This window comes from Loxodonta africana, chromosome 2, assembly GCF_030014295.1.
Source record: "Loxodonta africana isolate mLoxAfr1 chromosome 2, mLoxAfr1.hap2, whole genome shotgun sequence".
NCBI classification, from domain to species: Eukaryota; Metazoa; Chordata; class Mammalia; order Proboscidea; family Elephantidae; genus Loxodonta; species Loxodonta africana.
This window is the reverse complement of record NC_087343.1, coordinates 165,969,189-165,988,136: the sequence shown is the minus strand read 5'-3', so window position 1 is coordinate 165,988,136 and position 18,948 is coordinate 165,969,189. Positions and strand designations below refer to the sequence as shown.

The window sequence follows — 18,948 nt, the reverse complement described above, 5'->3', positions numbered from 1 at the left end:
TGATCCGGCACCCACCCAGAGGCCACAATCACTGTTAACACTGTGATGCATGTCCCTTTGTTCTTTTTATATACTTACATATAAAAAGTTATATTCAGATACATATGTGCTCAAGAAAAATAATCAACATAAGTGAAAATCCTCACTTTTCACTTCTCTGACTGCTGCACTCTGTCTCTCTGACCCTAGCCGGCCAGAGCTAGGTCAGATCTCACAAGTTAGAAGGACACCATCCTTCAGACCGCCAAATAGGCAGACACCAGTCTCAAGTTTGAGAGTCCACACAACGTCCTCACTTCTGACTTGCTGGCTACATACAGATTCAGGGGTTTCCGTCTGCCCCTTCAGGGTGCCAGCCACAAGCTTGGGAGCCCCCCCTGGACTCCCTAACTTCTAACCTGCTGCTGCCCACTACTCCTTTGGGCTCAATAATTTGCTGGAATGACTTCACAGAATTCATGGAAAGCACTATACTTATGATTACAGCTTTATTATACCCGTAAAGGATAGAAACACTTAAATTACAAGGTGTTTTTTTAGTTACCTCGCAGGAAACAAGGGCAAAGAGCAAAAATTAAATTCTTTATCTCACATGGTATATATGCATTTTTATAGACATAAACCTATATGTTCATGTGTATATATATATGTGTTCATATATATATGACCTCAAAGTAGTTCTCATGGAACAATCTGATTGTGCCAGCATCTCTGGTCTGGGGGCTGTGTCTGGGGATGAGGAGAATGACTAGGAAGGCGTGATTTGCATTTCAGCCTCCTGAGTGGTTTCTTGGAGCAGGAGACTCCTTGCCTGGGCCCCTTGGGCTTCTGCACAGGGGTCAGGACTGTGGCTGAGATCCTCTTTGCCTTGACATTCTAGGGAGCTGGCACAGATGAAAAGGCTCTCATTGAAATCCTGACCACTCGGACCAATGCAGAAATCCGGGCCATCAATGAAGCCTACAAGGAGGGTGAGTGTGGGAGGTAGGGGGGAGAAGAGTCTGATTCCCGTTCCCGACCTCACCCTGCAGCTCTGCCACGGCTCTGCTGCGTCTCCCTTCTCGCAGTCCACAAGGCTTTGATAAGTCTCTTGGGTGTGCCCACCCTGTGTCTGGGGGCAGACTGCTCCAGGCAGAGGAGTCCCAGCAGGATGAAGTCCTGGAGGTAGAAAAGAGTTTGGCCAGGAGTGGGAAGAGAGAGAGCTCTAGCTGGCTGAAGAGGGCAGGGCAGCTCCATGGACCGGCAACCTGCGCAGTCGCCCAGGGCTCTGTGCTCAGCCCAGGCTTGGTTTAATGCTCTGCTGGCTCTGTCTTGAAATTTTCAGTACTGTTTGAACATGCGGCCTCACGTTTTCATTCTGAAGGGCCTTGAGCACTGGTCAAACATGTTTACACTTTGTCTCTTGCAAGCAGCTTAGAAATGGTGGAATTTTTGAGCAGCAGGGTGACATGGTCATACTTTAGGGTCCAGCATCTGCCATGCAGGAGGGAAGGTGGAAGCAAGAGCGAAGCCAGGGAGGCTGCTTTTGCGGTTACTAAAAAAAAAATTTTTTTTTTTTTTAAGTGGTAGAGGCAAGATGGGACCAGACCTCCACTGGAGTAGTAGCAGAGGGGATGGCAGGAGGTGATGGATTGATGGGGTTATCAGTCTTCTTACAAAGTCAGCAAGAGGATGACTAGACACCCTCAAGAACCAACTACATACTCCTTCATTGCCCCCATTCCCAGCAATACTGCTCTGGCTCAAATCTGAGCTTCTAGGGACTCCCTTGCCCCGCAGTCCAGCAGCTGCCCACACCTTCTTTCTCTGTCGCAGACTATCGCAAGTCCCTGGAAGATGCTCTGAGCTCAGATACATCTGGCCATTTCAGGAGGATCCTCATTTCTCTGGCTACGGTGAGTGAGTTCTGCTTGCCCCTCCAGAGCGCTGGGAGGAAGGGAAGGATCACTGAGTGGAAGGGGCAGGGCAGTTAGGAGCCCACTCCTGATGAAGAGAAGGTGTCCTCCCCAGTTGCCTCCTCAGAATTCCACTGCTGAGGCCATCACTGCCTCGTGCAGTGCCCTTCCTCCATTGTTCACGTTTCAGAACTGGCATTGGTGCCACCTTCTCCAGGCAGCCCTCCCTGATAACCCTCAGCTTAGCCTTTGGCGCTCCCCAGTTACAGTACAAGGCCATGTGGGTGACCTTTTCCTGAGTTGTTACCTGGGAGCTCCCTTCGCCGTCTCTTGAATTCCCACAGCCCAGATCCCAGGCCCTAACTCACAGTGTCAGGTGTTACTGTGTGTCAGGCATTGGGCTGAATGCCTTGTGGATTTTCTCATTTAGTCCTCATGATGGCCTCCCTGTGAGGACAAGTTTATTTTCCCCGTGTTACGGGTGAGTAAAGGGGTTTAGAGAGAAAGCAACTGAGCAAGGTGCTGGGGCTGCTAAGTGGACAGGGTGGGTGTTTGAGCACTGACTTTTCTCACTGGTCCTGCTGCAGGGGAACCGTGAGGAAGGTGGAGAAGACCGGGATCAGGCCCGGGAAGACGCACAGGTGAGATCCCCACCCCACCCACCTCTCCCGGGCTTCCAAGAGAAACGGCCCAGTGGATGTCTGTCCATGCCAGGCCCTGGCTGTCTGAAAGCGGGGAGGGCTCCTGACAAGGGCCTGGCTGGTTTAACAGGCTGACACAGAGACTTTGTGGGCCCTTAGGCCCCTCTGCCCTTGGAAGTAAGACCTTAGGGTTTTCAGTGCTTTCAGAATGAGACTTGGGAGTGTTTAAGCTGGTCTTATGGGTATTTTCCTGGGCAAAGAATAGGCCTAGAGCCCTTGACCTTCAGAGCTGGAAGGGACTTCACATACTAAGTCAGACCCCTCATATTTCAGTGGGAAAATTGAGGCCCAGAGAGGATGAATGACTTTTGAAAGATTACACAGCAAGTCAGCGGCCCAGGTGAAATTGACCAGACAGGTCAGGTCTGGAGACTTGCTAAGAAGGGGGCCTTCTTGCTTAAGGTCTCAGTTTTACTATCTATAGAATGGGAACAAAGCCGAAAGGAATATCCTGGGAGAGGCCTAAAAAATTTACTTCTTTGAGGGCAAGGATCTTTGTTTTGCTTGCTGGTGTATCCACCGTGGCATATGGTCAGTACTCCATAACTGTTTGTTGTTGAGAGACTTAATGGGGCAGGGGTTTACGAGGGTCTCCTGGCTACTCTGCTTCTGCCCTGTTCCTTAGCTGGTCTTATGGATATTTTCCTGGGCAAAGAATAGGCCTAGAGCCCTTGACCTTCAGAGCTGGAAGGGACTTCACATACTAAGTCAGATCCCTCATATTTCATTGGGAACTTGAGTTCTGGAAGTAGCTTTTAATGGAGACTGGACAACTCCAAATCCACATTCCCTGAGGGTTCCTATGCCTGGGTGGTCCCTGCTGAGGAGATCTGCACTGTCCCCATTGACCTGTGCCTGGCTCCTACCACCCTCTGGCCTCTGCTAGTCCTATTTAATATCCCCCAGGACCCAGTACAGTAGTTTTTCCTGCAGCTTCCAAATCAGGTGGTAGTTGAACATTCCCTACTTTGGAATAGGTTGTCAGGAATAGCTGCAGGGTTCCATTCAAATGTATGGGATTTTACCTGCATTGTGGGCTAGCCTGGGAACCCAGCCACCAGATGGCACAATTCACTCATTAATTCGACAGATATTTATTAACTATTACTATGAGCAGCCTCATTGTGCTGTTGAGGGTCAGTAAACCTGGATTCCTCCTGAGATCTCACCCCAGATACATCCTCCACCCCCAAATTCATCTTTCAGGGACTGCTTCAGCTTGATGCCTGGTCTGTGCTTCCACTTGCCGCTAGAGGGGGGACAGTGGTGGGTCGCACAGGCGGCTGCTCTGCAAGAGAGAGAAGGGGAGAGAGAGAACGGGGTGGAAACAACTAAGGGACCCTTGAGCCAGAGCCCTGCCCAACTCAGATGCTTCTCTGGGTTTATAGATGCTATACTTGATCCTGGTGTGGATCCATTTTCTTAAAACTATTTTGTTTCACAAGTAATACGTATTCTGATACAGAAACTTTAGAAAATAATAACAAGCAAAAAAAAAAAAAAAATCCACAACCTACTAGTAATAGCTGTTGTTAATGTTTTGGTATATTTTATCCTAGTTGCTTTTCTATGTATATATAAAAATAGGTTCCTATTTATAATATTTAAAAAATATATATACTGTAAATATTGTTGCATATTATTTTTCAGAATCAATAACATCATTTAACACCTATATACTATTCCGTATATGAATTTACCATAGTTTATTTAACCAGCCCTCTTCCGTGCAGCCAACCCTTTTATCACATTCATGATTACTTCCTTAGGATAGATTCCTAGAGGTAGATTATGAATATTGGGTCAAAATGCGTACAAAAATCCAACGCGTTTGATATGCAGAGTCAAGTTGCCCTGTCAGAAGAACAATACAAAACTGTTCTTGGCCATGTTTGTTTGTTTTACACCACCTTATTTGCAGACCGTCACCTTGGACATCTGGGACAGCCTCAAGCTCATGGAAACCTGGATCTGTTACTAATAAGCTAAAAAACTAACTCATTGCTGTCAAGTTGATTCCAACTCATAATGACCCTATAAGACAGAGTAGAACTGCTCCATAGAGTTGCCAAGGAGCGCCTGGTGGATTTGAACTGCCAAGCTTTTGGTTAGCAGCCGTAGCACTTAACCACTATGCCACCAGGGTTTCCCTGTTATTAATAGGGCTGAATATATGCCCCTATCGACTGACAGTCCTGGTTTTCACCTGTTGCCCCAGGATAATTGTTAGTAGCTTCTCCTTTAACTTTTAGCGTTCCAGTCTGAGCAATAAATAATATAGACATCTTAGTTATTACAGATAGTCCCTGGGGGGTGCAAATGGTTAACACACTCGGTTACTAACCGAGTCCCTCTAGATTTGCCTCTTCTGGACATTTCAAATGAGTGGAATCATACAATATGTGGTCTTTTGTGACTGTGCTTCACTTACCATATTGTTTTCAAGGGTCATCCATGTTGTTGCATGCATCAGTATGTCATTCCTTTTTATTGCCCGATAATATTCCATTGTACGGATACACTACATTTTTTTTATCCGTTTATCAGTTGATGGACATTTAAGTGCTTTACACTTTTTTTGCTCTTGTGAATATTGTGCTATGAACATCCGTATACAACTTTTTGTGATGACGTATGTTTTCATTTCTCTTCGGAATACACATAGGAGTGGAATTTCTGGGTCATATGGTAACCCTTATAGTTTAATGTTTTGAGGAATTGCCCAGATTAATTTTTTTTTTATTGTGTTTTAGATGAAAGTTTACAGAACAAACTAGCTTCTCATTAAAGAGTTAGTACACATATTGTTTTACAACATTGCTTAACAACCCCACGACATGTCAACACTCTCGTCTTGACCTTGGATTCCCCATTACCAGCTCTCCTGTCCATTCCCGCCTTCCAGTCCTCGCCCCTGGGCTGGTGTGCCCATTTAGTCTCATTTTGTTTTATGGGCCTGTCTAATCTTTGGCTGAAGGGTGAACCTCGGGAGTGACTTCATCACTGAGTGAAAAGGGTGTCTAGGGGCCATATTCTTGGGGTTTCTCCAGTTTCTGTCAGGCCAGTAAGTCCAGTCTTTTTTTGTGAGTAAGAATTTTGTTCTACATTTTTTCCAGGTCTATCCAGCATATCAGTGGTGGCAGCCAGGCACCATCTAGTTATACTGGAATCAACCTGGCGGAGACCGTGGTAGTTGTGGTCCATTAGTCCTTTGGATTAATCTTTTCCTTGTATCTTTAGTTTTCTTCATTCTCCCTTGCTCCCAAAGGGGTGAGAACAGTGGAGTATCACAGACTTTTAAGACCCCAGATGCTACTCACCAAAGTAGAATGTAGAACATTTTCTTTGTAAACTATGTTGTGCCAATTGAGCTAGATGTTCCCCGAGACCATGGTCCCCGCAGCCCTCAGCCGAGCAATTCGGTCCCTCAGGGAGTTTGGATGTGTCTATGGAGCTTCCATGACCTTTCCTTGTACAAGTTGTGCCGGCTTCCCCAGTATTGTGTACTGTCTTACCCTTCACCAAAGTTACCACTTATCTATTGTCTAATTAGTGGTTTTCCACTCCCATCCCCTCCCATCGTTCGTAATCATCAAAGATTGTTTCTTTTGTGTGTAAGCCTTTTCATAAGTTTTTATAGTAGTGGTCTCATACAGTGTTTGCCCTTTCGTGACTGACTTATTTCACCCAGCATGATGCCCTCCAGATTCATCCATGTTGTGAGATGTTTTGCAGATTCATCGTTGCTCTTTACTGCTGCGTAGCACTCCATTGTGTGTTATGTACCATTGTTTGTTTATCCATTCATCTAGGTTGTTTCCATCTTTTTGCTATCGTGAACAGTGCTACAGTGACCATGGGTGTGCATATGTCTATTCACGTGACTCTTTTTTCTCTAGGATATATTCCTAGGAGTGGGATTGCTGGATCATACGGTAGTTCTATTTCTAGCTTTCTGAGGAAGCACCATATCCTTTTCCAAAATGGTCGTATCATTTTGCATTCCCACCAGCAGTGCATAAGAGTACTAATCTCCTCGAAACCTCTCCAACATTTATTATTTTCTGTTTTTTTGATTTGTGCCAGTAATGCCGGGGTGAGATTGTATCTCCTTGTGGCTTCGATTTACATTTCTCTACCGGCTAGTCATCGTGAGCATTTCCTCATGTGTCTTTTAGCAGCTTCGGTGTCTTCTTTGGTGAAGTGTCTGTTCATTTCCTTTGTCCAGTTTTTAATTGGATTATTTGTCTTTTTGTTGTAGAGGTGTTGGATTTTCCCGTAGGTTTTAGAGATTAGATCTTTGTCTAATTTGTAATAACCAAAATTTTTTCCCAGTCTGTAGGTTCTTTTTTTTAATCTTTTGGCGAAGTCTTTGTATGAGCCTAAGTGTTTAATTTTTGAAGATCTCGGTTATCTAGCTTATATTCTGGAGTTTGTGTGTTGTTAGTTATGGTTTGTATCCTGTTAATGCCATGTATTAGGGTCTCTAGCATTGATCCTATTTTTTTCTTCTATGATCTTTATAGTTTTTGGCTTTGTATTCAAGTCATTGATCCATTTTTAATTAGTTTTTGTATATGGTGTGAGGTATGGGTCCTGTTTCATTTTTTTGCAGCTGGACATCCAGTTTTGCCAGCACCATTTGTTAAAAAGACTGTCTTTTCCCCGTTTGATGGACTTTGGGCCCTTGTTGAAGATCAGGTGACCATAGATGGATGGATTTACATCTCAGTTCTCAATTTTGTTCCATTGATCAGTGTATCTGTTGTACCAGCACCAGGCTGCTTTGACTACTGTAGCTGTATAGTAGGTCCAGATTAATTTTTGCATGGAGTAGCTAGACTACTAAGGAAGAGCTTCTGAATATTTTAGTACCCCACTTTTTTTTTAATGTTACAGATATTATTGTCCTAAAGATGCTTTGAAAAAACAAATATGTCTGGGGTCCTCTGCTCCAAATCAATGAATAATGTTTGGCAGTTTAGGTTTTTTTTTTTTTTTTTAAAGAAAAAAAAATGTTTTAACCTTTTTTATTTTGGTGGTAACTATTTAGGTAACAAAACATTTGCCATTTCAACAGTCTTCACGTGTACAGTTCAGTGACGTGAAATACCATGTTCTTACACAAATAAAATGTACCTTCTACATCTGTTTGCCAACCTCGCCCTCTCTCCATGAGGTATTTTCATAAGTGGGCTACGCTAAGTTTTTTTTTTTTTTTTTTTACAGCAACATGTAAAAAAAATAGGCAAGCAATGCTTATGAAAATTCCTCGCAGGGTGAAGGCATCCTCCTCCAATGAACGTAGAAGGTGTGCATTATTTGCATAAAAATGTGACATATTCATTATGTTGTTCAACCATCACCGTTAGCCATTCCCAGATTTTTCCATCACCATTAACAGAAACCCAGTATCTCCCAAGCGTTGGGTCTTCCCTTTCTGTTTTATTTTTTAAACATCTCCCCTCATTTTTTTTTTTCAAATAATGCTAGGTTGTTTTTAAGATAGAAAAGTGTAAATAAAAACCAAAAGCAGCCCATAATCTTAATAGCCCTGAATGCTATTTGACATTAATGTAAAAAGTGAAAAATAAAATAATGCATTCGCATGTTAAGAAAATGTAAACAAAATCTTTTGGATAAAATAAAATGCAAATGTTTTTCCTCACAGTCTCTCTCCCCAAAGGTAACAACTGTCAATGATTTCTTGACTATCCCTCTAGAAAATTCTTTATGAGTTTCCCAGTAAGCATGTAACAGTGAGTGTATGTTCATCTTTTTTTTTTTCTTTTTAATCTAAATAAAAGGGACTCTCTTACACATGAAAACCTTATGGCGCACAGCTCTACTCTGAAACACTTGAGGTTGCCATGAGTCAGAATCAACGGCAACTGGCTTAGCTTGCCTATATATAACATATTATACTTTTTTACTTAAACAGAATCTGTCTCCATATCAGCACATGTAGATCGAGCTCATTGTCTTTAACAGCTGCATGGATTTCCATTGATAGGGTGAACCACAGTCTTTTTACAAGTCGTCTACCAGTAGTGGGTCCCAATTTTTTGCTATTACACAAAGTGCGGCAGTGAACACCTTGTGTATATCTTGGAACACTTTTGCCAGTATATCGCTAGGGCATATTCTTAGCAATACAACTGCTTGATCAAACAGTATATGCATTTAAATTTTTAATAGACATTGCCAGTTGACACAGTACAAAGCAGAAGGTTTCCACACAGAAGGTGGTCGTGATATTTACAAAGAGATTGATTTCAGTCTGTCTGGTAGAAAATGTAGTCAGCAGAGGTTCTGGAAGAAGGGCAAAGGCAAAACTCAGCCTGTGGTACGTCAGGGCTGGCTCCATTTTCTTCCCAAGCACCCCAAGCCACAGCTGCCTGCCTAACAATACTGTCCTAACAGAATTTCGTGCTCTGCATAATGCAACAATTAAAATTAAACCTTGGAAAATGATTCTGCTTAGCTGTGCGACCCCAGGCGGGTCACCTTCTCTCCAGACTTCAGCTTTCCCGTCTGTGACACGAGGGGTCAGATGACAGTCTCCTGAGGACCCTCCCAGCTCTGAACACGCTAGTGGGTATACAGAATTTCACACTTGTTGCATTTTAACTTCTCAGTAACTCTGTAGGGAAGTGAGAGGGATGATTTCTCCTAGTGTTGCTGGTGTGGGGTAAATTTCCTGGTTCCTGTATCCTTCCCTCATCCCTCAGGTCAGTACCTTTGTAGGCACTCTCAGACCTGTCCTCCATTATGACCTCTGACCCAAAAGATTGGGGAAGGTGTTTTTCCCTCTTCCCTGTCCCACATGATGGTCTCGAGTTTTCTCCAGGGCCTCTTGGTGGTGCAATGGTTAAGAGTTCAGCTGCTAACCAAAGGATCTGCAGTTCAAATCCACCAGCTGCTCCTTGGAAAGCCTATGGGGCAGTTTTACTCTGTCCTATAGGGTCGCTATGAGTTGGAATCAATTTGATGGCTATGGGTTTGGCTTTTTTGGTTTCTTGGGGTCTCTGCCACCCTGAGCCAGGCCCCCTCGCCCTGCACCCCAGCCCCCACAGCCAACCTTGCCAGGCCTCTTCTGACTCTTGCCTTCCCCTCTCTCCTCCTCTCTCTGCCCTACTCTCAGGTGGCTGCTGAGATCTTGGTGAGTGTCCTCTTCATGTGGATTTTAACTCTTCCTCTGAGGGAAGTCTAGCTGTGCCTCTGGGCTGAGTGGGGCAGAATCAGGCAGTGATTTGGGGGTTTGCTCTGTGTGTTCTCTCTCTTCCCTTCAGAGCCCTGTAAGGACCCTGCTGGGTAAGAAATGGGCTTGGCAAGTGTTTCTTAAACGTAATCCTTTCACCTTTGGTGCGAATTGTACTACAGACTACCAGCTACTTAATATTTCTCTTTAAATTGACTCACTTTCTTTTTAAACTTAAAATGTTTATTTTAAAGGGAAATTTATTATCAGTGTAAACAGAACTAATAGCTGGCTAGAAGATAATGGAATAGATAGATAGATAGATTAGATCAGATTGATAGAGAGATAGATAGATGACAGAGAGATAGAGAAATATATGTGGTGTGTTAAGGCATGTCTGCCTATTTTCCGCACTTGGGAAAACACTGGCTAAGCCAATTTTCCTCCCATACGTGCGTATACACACTTCCCGGGGGGCATTCAGAGAAGTTTGAGCATGGAAGGAGCACTCCAGGTCTCATACCCGGTGTCTCTTGGGCCTGAGCCCAGGGTGGAAGTGCCCAGGGCTGAGCTCGTCTGTGTCAGTCCACAGGGCCCTGGGAATGGAGAGGGGAATGTGGGGGCTAGGCAAGGAAGAAGGGGCCAGTCTCAGCCCAGGCAAAGATACTAGAGTGAGTAATAACCATGGCTTTCTTGTATCTTCCCTTCCAAATCCTAACCTGGCTCTACAGGAAATAGCAGACACGTCCAGTGGAGACAAAACTTCATTGGAGACGCGTTTCATGACCATTTTGTGCACCCGTAGCTATTCGCACCTCCGGAGAGGTGAGGCCTGGCCCCTTCCCCTTCCCAGTTCAGCAGAAAGATCTCCAAATTGGATGAGACCCTCTCAACTCTGGACAAGAGGAGCCAAGTGCCCACACACCTACCCTTGCCCAACAGTGGAGTATTGTGGCTGATGGGGACTCAGGGGCCCTGGGTTCAAGTCCTGGCTCTGCCTCTAACTCATCACGTGGCCTCTGCCAACTACCTTCACCTCAAAGGCCAATCTTACATGCTGAGAGCGGCTGCCTAGAGTGCTGTGTTAAGACAACTCTAAGTTCTGTGTCATAATCCGTTAGTGATGTCTGCCAGGGGCAAGGAAATGAGGGGCGGAGATAGCATCAGGATCACATACACAGGCTACCACATGTACAGTCACACCTGCATGTAGTGGCCTTGACATGAGATGATCATGAAGTGCCCTTTCCACTAAGACATTGACATTTTAACACGCACTTACCTGGCACTTTTCAGTAAAATGCTTAAGATGCGTTAGCATAAAGTGGCTAAAAGCGTGGACTTAGGAGCTGGATGGTTTGATTCGAATCCCTCACTTACAAGGTGTGCAATCTTGGGCACCTTACTGAACCTCTCTGCCTTAATTCCTTTATCTGTAAATTGGAATTTTAGTTCCTACCTCACAAGGTTGTGAGGATACAAAATATGTAACACACATGAAGCACTTAGCACCGTGCCTGACACATAGTAAGTTCTTCCTCAGTGCTATCGTTATGATTATTTACATTAACCTCTATCACCACTTGACAAAGAGGAGGAGGAGGTCTAGACAGGGATAGGGGTTCCCCCAAGGTCACTCAGTGAGCCGGGCAGAGCTGTGACTGGGACCCATGCTCCTTCTGCTGCCCCAGCCTGGGTTCCTAGAGCATGTCCAAGGCTCCGGGGCAGGTGGCCAGGCTGGGTTGGAGGTGGGGGTCTCTGTCTTGGTACAGATTTGGCCCTGAGCCTGAGGCAGCCTTAAGGTCAGGACTTCCCCCTCATAATGACCCCACTCAGTGCAAGTAGACCTGGGCTGAGGCCATACCTGCTGCCCCTTTCCACTTTTCAGGGGCACAGCACATGGGTGGAGCTGGGTGGAATATGGGAGGAGTGATCTTCCCCCCACCACACCCCTGAGCTGGAGCTCACCCCCCAAATCTGGGGCTTCTCTTGGGCTAGTCTTCCAGGAGTTCGTCAAGATGACCAACTATGATATAGAGCACACCATCAAGAAGGAGATGTCTGGGGACGTTAGGGACGCGTTTGTGGCCATTGGTAAGTAACAGGACCAAGGGGAGGGGCTTGGAGGCCAAGGGAAAGGGCTGGGGCACTGGGAACTTGGCCAGACTTCCTGGAAGAGTGTAGCATCAGTAGCTTCCTAAGCTAGTAAGTAGTCCTGGGGAATGAATACTGCCACAGACAGTTCCAGGCGTCCTGCCAAAAGTGTGATTATCAGAGAGTATCATGAGAACTTGTTCCAGGCTACAAAACGTAGTCAGAAAATGGCTATTCCAGGGGAAGTAACAAGAAAGGTGGTGGCACGCAGGGTAGGGGGTATAGTGTCGTCAGCAACCAGAGTGTGTACACACACACACACACACACACACACACACATGCACGTACGCAGTCTCCACCTCCCAGAACCTGGATCTCTTTGGTTACTCTTTTCTTGCATAATTTGGGTTCTTGAATTTAAGAAAGTCTTTTCCCTTTTGGATCTCTATTTCCCCGTGTGTAAAAAGGGATCAGCCAATGGGAGCAAGGTTAAACTTGTTGTTTTTATTAGTATTAATTATTATCCATATCTTACTGTAAAATACAGCTTTTACATTGATTTTTTAAAAAATCTTACCAGGGTGTGATAATGGAAGATGGAAGGTTTTTACCTAACTGCCATCAGTTATAAGATGCATCCTGATTTTAAAGATGTTAAAATATTAGGAAAGGTGTTTTAAAATAGATGAACCCAAACCCCCTGCTGTCAAGTGATTCTAACTCGTAGTAACCTTATAAGATAGAGTAGAACCACCACAGAGGGTTTTCAAGACTGTAAATCTTTATGGAAGCAGACCGCCACATCTTTCTCCTGTGGAGCGGCTCTTGGGTTCGAACTGCAGATCTTTCAGTCAGCAGCCAAGCGCTTAGCCACTGTGCCACCAGAGCTCCGTCCATTAAATGGTAAATAATGATAATAATAATACCTCTCTTTCATCTAATAAGGAACCCAGGAAAAGATTTATAGTCTTGGAAACTTATGGACAGATCTACTCTGTCCTATAGGGTTGCTATGAGTTGGAATCAACTTGATGGCCGTGGGTTTGGTTGGTTTTAGTTACCATCTAGGAGGCAATGTGTATAGTGGTAAAAAGTACAGAATCTGGGTTGAATCCCTGCTCTTCACTTACTAGCTATATGTCCTTAGGGCAGTTACAAAAACCATGTGCCTCAGTTTCCCCTTCTGTAAAAACGGAGATAATAATTGTGTCCACACCATGGGGTGGTTTTTGTAAGGTCTACATGAGTTAATTATACATAAATCACTTAGAACAGTCCTGGCGTATGGTGCGCACTAGATAAATGTTAGCTTTCATTATCCCGTCCCGTCAGGCCTTGTGGTAAGTTATTTGCATGCAGCTTTGGTTGACTCCTCACCTGATGCTATTATTCTCACATTTTACAAAGGAGGGCACTGAAGTTCAGGGAGATGAAGTACCAGTGGTGGAGCCAAGACTCACACCAGAGGCTGAGAGTCCAAAGTTCATGCTTTTGATCACTAGCGTAATGACTAATCAGTAATCACTAGAGTAACTCAGATCTTACCCGCTTTGTGTTTCTCCCTCTTCCTTCTCTCCTGACTTGAATGTGTACACAAACATGCACTAACACACACATGCACACCCTTCACCACCATCACACCATGCCATCCATGGAAGATGGAAGGTTTTCACATAATTGCCATCAATTATAAGATGCATCCTGATTTCAAAGATGTTAAAATGTAGGAAAAAGTGTTCTAGATTAGATGAACCCATCTAATCTAAGTGTGTGTGTGTGTGTGTGTGTGTGTGTGTGATGGATGGGCTCCAATTTCTTGGAAGGCTTGTAGGGTTGGTTACAAAGGAGGGACATTTTTTTTTGCTGTCTGCTCCTTAACTGTCTGGTTAAGCCCCAGGCTTGGAGTCAGAAGAGGCTTCCTGGAGGAGGTGGCCTGACTGGATACATGAACATCAAGCACAGCCTTGCAGGATGGGATGGGATTTGTGAGTAAAGTAGTAGAGAGGGCATAGGAAACACATCCATGGTGGGAGGACAAAAGGCACAAAGGGACTTGCAGTATATTGGGAGAACAGGGAGTAAGGGAGATGAGGTAGCAGAGGGAGGCAGGAGCCTTGACTTTCAGGCTAAGGAGGTTGGGATGTATTTGGGGAGGTAGTAAGAAGCTACATAAGGAGCTAGGGAAGGGAGATGCATGATGTGGTCTCTCCTGTGGGGTTCCCGAGCCTGTCACAGGCCACCACAGTGTCTCCTACAGGACCGTGTCCTCAGGATGAGCAGCCCTGGCCTCATCCTCTGCCCTCGTCATGGAAATACTTTTATATCCAGAGTCAGTCTGCCTTTCTTATAGCTGTGCCTGGCCGCTCCTTCCTGAGCTGCCTGAGATGCCCTCATCTGTGCTTTGGAGCCTTGAAATCAAGCACCTGATGAGGGCTAGAGAGCCCTAGGCCTGGAGAAAGCCTGGGGTTGGTACATCCAGGTAGACATTACCTGGGGCAGGGGGCCAGGGGCTGCCAGTATGACAGGAAACCCTATGAGGCAGTTCTGCTCTGTCCTATAGGATCTCTGTGAGTCTTTGCCCTCCTCCTAGAAATACTTTTGTATCCTTCACCCTTCACCACCATCACACCATGCCGTCCAGTCTACCTTTCTTTTAGTTGTGCCTGGCCGCTCCTCCCTGAGCTGCCTGAGACACTCTCATCTGTGCTTTGTAGCCTTGAAATCAAGCACCTGATGAGGGCTGGAGAACTCCAGGCCTGGAAAAAGGCTGGGGTTGGTACAACCAGGTAGACATTACCTGGGGCAGGGGGCCAGGGGCTGCCAGTATGACAGGAGTGTACAGGAAACCCTATGGGGCAGTTCCGCTCTGTCCTATAGGATCTCTGTGAGTCTTTGCCCTCCTCCTAGAAATACTTTTGTATCCTTCACCCTTCACCACCATCACACCATGCCATCCAGTCTACCTTTCTTATAGTTGTGCCTGGCCGCTCCTCCCTGAGCTGCCTGAGACACCCTCATCTGTGGTTTGTAGCCTTGAAATCAAGCACCTGATGAGGGCTAGAGAACTCCAGGCCTGGAGAAAGGCTGGGGTTGGTACAACGAGGTAGACATTACCTGGGGCAGAGGGCCAGGGGCTGCCAGTGTGACAGGAGTGTACAGGAAACCCTATGGGGCAGTTCCGCTCTGTCCTGTAGGATCTCTGTGAGTCGAAATCAACTTGATGGCAGTGAGTTTGGATTTTTGGTTTTTGGTACAGGTCCTGGGGCGACACTCAGCCCCAGCGGTTGTTGTGGTGCTTTAAATGACGCCAAACCAGTGGTTCGGATTTGGTTCCCTTAGGTGATCAACCGCCTTGGCTTGCATGGGGCTTTTAGTTCTAAAATCAGGAAAGCCCCAGGCAAACTGGGAGAAATTGGTCATCTACCACCAGAGTTCCCTGGAGGGCAAGTTAAAACACCGATGCAGCACTTCTGGGGTGAGGTGTGAGAATGTGCGCGTTTCTAACAAGTGCCCAGGTGATGCTGATGCTGCTGGTCCGGGGACCACACTTTGAGAACCACTGCTCTAAGTAGCTCTTGAATCTGAGCCTTTAGGGTGGAGCCAAAGAACCTGCATTTCAAACAAGCTTCTCCAGTGATTCTGATGCACTTTAAACTTGAGTTCCTGAGGGGTTTATTCCTTTTGAATCCACTACTAATCTTGGTCAGCTGCAAGCACCTTGCAGGTGCAACCAAGTGAGAGCCAGGCCTTCAAGGGAGGAGGCCTTGGAAGGGGGAGGGAAGACGTAGCCCCTGAGGATGACCCTGGAGTTGACAGTGATTCGTGGGCCCCGGTTAGGGGAGAGGAGATTGGGGGTGGGAGAGCCCAGCCCAGCGTCTGGGTGCTTATCCTCTGACAAGTTCCCTGCACCTTCTTCCTCTTTCTGCCAGTTCAAAGTGTCAAGAACAAGCCTCTCTTCTTTGCTGACAAACTTTACAAATCCATGAAGGTAAGAAAACTCACTTGTTTTTTCCTTTCCCTTCAAACGCTTCCGTACACACAGACACAGATGCCTCCACCCCCAGATCAGCACAGTGGTTGTTGTTTCCACTCACTTGATACTAATCAGTACCTGGCCTGTGTCTGGTCAGGATGATTCTGCCTCCAGGGGACATTTAACAATATCTGGACACATTTTTGGTTGTCACGACTTGGGGTTGCTACTGGCATCTGGTAGGTAGAGGCCAGGGATGCTGCTAAACATCCTACAATACACACGGGACAGCCTCCTACAACAAAGAATTATCTGGCCCAAAATTCCAAGGCTAAGAAACATTGCTCAGGGACCCAGGGCTGAGTAGGACAGCCCCTGCCCTCTCAGAGCTCACATTCTGGCAAGGACACAGTGTCTTCTATGACAAAAAATCATAAAAGGCAGCAGGTGCTCAGCTCTGGGACCAGCTCTGCTCTTATTGAAAACTGGGGCCACATTGGCCACCCACTCAGCCCAGCAACCAGAGTCTCAGCTGCTGACAGAGCCCAGGCCGGCTGTTTGGTGGAAATAAGCCTGAGACCTCAAATATGACAACCATTTGTAAATCACTCATCAGGTGCCAAGCCCTGTGCTGATGGCTTCACTTCTCTGAACACAGTTGACCTGTGGCAATCCTTTGAAGTAGTTGTAGTGTCCTCATTTTATAAAGGAAGAGACTGAGGGCTAGGTACATTAGAAATTTGCCCACGCTCACATGGTTCCTAAGTGCCAGAGCTGGGACTTGAACCCAGCTCTCATTCCAAAGCTGGTGTTCCTAACTCCCCAGGGCAGAGATGGGCCCTTCCTGCTTTTCTGTCTGGCCAGTCCTAAGCCCTGGGGAGTTTTGGTCAGGACTGCTTGTGAAAAACAGAGGTGGAACATCCAACCCTAGTTTTAAAGGACAAAGGGAAGAGAGCCAGATGGACACCCACTATTTCTGGCCTGACTGGGCTCTGTCTCCCTGCCCATCTCTCTCTCACATCCTGCTCCACCAGGGCGCCGGCACGGATGAGAAGACCCTCACCAGAATCATGGTCTCCCGGAGTGAGATTGACCTGCTGAACATCCGGCGGGAGTTCATTGAGAAATATGACAAATCTCTTCACCAAGCCATCGAGGTAAGGGGAGTGCTGGGCTGGGGAGGAGCTAGAGGGCAGTGGGTAGGAGGTGAGTGTCAGGTCCCTGACATAAGATTAGAAACCTTTTTCATTCACATATTCTTTTTCTCAATGGGAGTTTCCTCTTAGAATAGCCAGGATATTGCCAAATGATAGGAGACTTGCCTGTTTACCAAAGTAAATTTGGACCAAAGGTTTAAACCTAAGATTTGAACCTACAACAGGGGCAAGATAAAAATTTGAGAATGGTTTTTTAATAAGCTGGGAATGTGGCAGGCTTTTTTACTCAAGACACAAAATCATAAAAAGATTGACTATAATTAAAAAATTTCTGATAGACGAAAATTTCTGCAAGGTAATTCTGTAAACAAAGCCAAAAGATACAATAAGTTAGCAAAAAACATGCAAAGGGCTAGCTTCCTTGCTATATGGTATTATTGGTTGCCATGGAGACCAACTGGCGCTGACACCATGTGACTCCAGATTAGAGGGCCCCCATGTGACCCCAAATTGGAGGATATGAATGTATCCTTCACACACACAAAAAAGAAGTACAAGTGTGGGTTTTTTTTTTTTTTTTTAACATAAAACATGACTTACTCTTATTTATAGTTAAAGATAAAAATCCAAAACCAAACCCAGTGCTGTCGAGTCGATTCCCACTCATAGCAACCTATAGGACAGAGTAGAACTGCCCTACAAAGTTTCCAAGGAGCACCTGGCGGATTCCAACTGCTGACCTCTTGGTTAGCAGCCGTAGCACTCAACCACTACACCACCAGGGCTTCCCATAGTTAAAGATACATAGATTAAAACAAAAGCCCCCCCTCCTTTTGAAAATAACTTCATTGGAGTATAATTTATAAATTTTGCCTTTTTGAAATAACTGCATGGAATATAGTTCCATGAAATTCACCTGCTTTCAAATCATAACATTACATTTACATATCTTAAAATTTATGTAAGGTATATGATAATTTTTAGTACATTTACCGGGTTGTGCAACTATCATCACGTTCCAGTTTTAGCCTATTTTCATCACCCCTCTAAGGTCCCTCATGTTCATTTATCTGTTCCCACTCCCACCCCCGGCAACCACTAATCTATTTGCCTATTCTGGACATTTCACAGAAATGGAATCATACAATATGTGACCTGTATGCTTGACTTCCACTTATGGAGCCCTTTTTTTTTTTTGGTCTGTGAGATGGGTCAGGATCTAAAAGTGTAATACTATGCTTGGCTGGCAAGACAATAGGGAAACAGGCAACGTCACCCAGACTTGGTGATAATGTATATTGGTAGCCCATCTTCACGGGGTAATTCAACAATTTTGAAAACTGAAAGTGCATTCATTTTGACTTACGGTTCTACTCGTAGGAACTTATTCTACAGACATAGCCATATGTGTTCCCAAAGACATGTAAGAGAACATTTATGCCAGCATTGTTTGTAGTAGCAAAAGATTGGAAATCCTCCATACAGAGCCAATTAAATAAATTGTAGTTCCTCCATATGATAGAATATTATGCATCCATGAAAAAAGTATGAGTCTCTGTGTGCTGATTTAGACTCTTCTCTAAGTCCAAAAAGTATAGCCCAGTGCAGTATGAATGATATGTGTCCATACATGTAGAGAAGGAACACAACATACACATGTGTATTTGTCTGTGCACAGAATATCACCAGAAAACCATGTAAGAAACTAGGTACCATGGCTAACTCTTGATTTGAGGAACTAGGAGCCAGGAATGGGAAGGAAATTTTTACAGTGTAATCTTCCCTTTGGTTTGAATTGTTTATAATGAACATTTATTATAAAAAAAAAAATATGTATGTATAAATTATAGGGGAAACCCTGGTGGTGTAGTGGTTAAGTGCTACAGCTGCTAACCAAAAGGTCAGCAGTTCGAATCCTCCAGGTACT

The 18,948-nt window shown here is 45.2% G+C and overlaps 1 protein-coding gene across 2 annotated transcripts in view; it reads left to right on the top strand.

The window, feature by feature from the left end:
* The window catches only part of ANXA6 (annexin A6), a 67,518-nt gene that overhangs the window by 47,646 nt on the left and 924 nt on the right, over nt 1-18,948 (top strand). Inside the window, exons 18-25 of one of the 2 annotated variants that reach the window (XM_003404610.4) lie at nt 881-971; nt 1,816-1,895; nt 2,483-2,536; nt 9,741-9,758; nt 10,529-10,622; nt 11,796-11,891; nt 15,821-15,879; nt 16,899-17,021. In XM_003404610.4, the coding sequence (XP_003404658.1) occupies nt 881-971; nt 1,816-1,895; nt 2,483-2,536; nt 9,741-9,758; nt 10,529-10,622; nt 11,796-11,891; nt 15,821-15,879; nt 16,899-17,021 (615 nt within the window). The remainder of the gene's footprint in view (nt 1-880; nt 972-1,815; nt 1,896-2,482; nt 2,537-9,740; nt 9,759-10,528; nt 10,623-11,795; nt 11,892-15,820; nt 15,880-16,898; nt 17,022-18,948) is intronic. The other variant, XM_010591967.3, reaches the window with a different exon arrangement.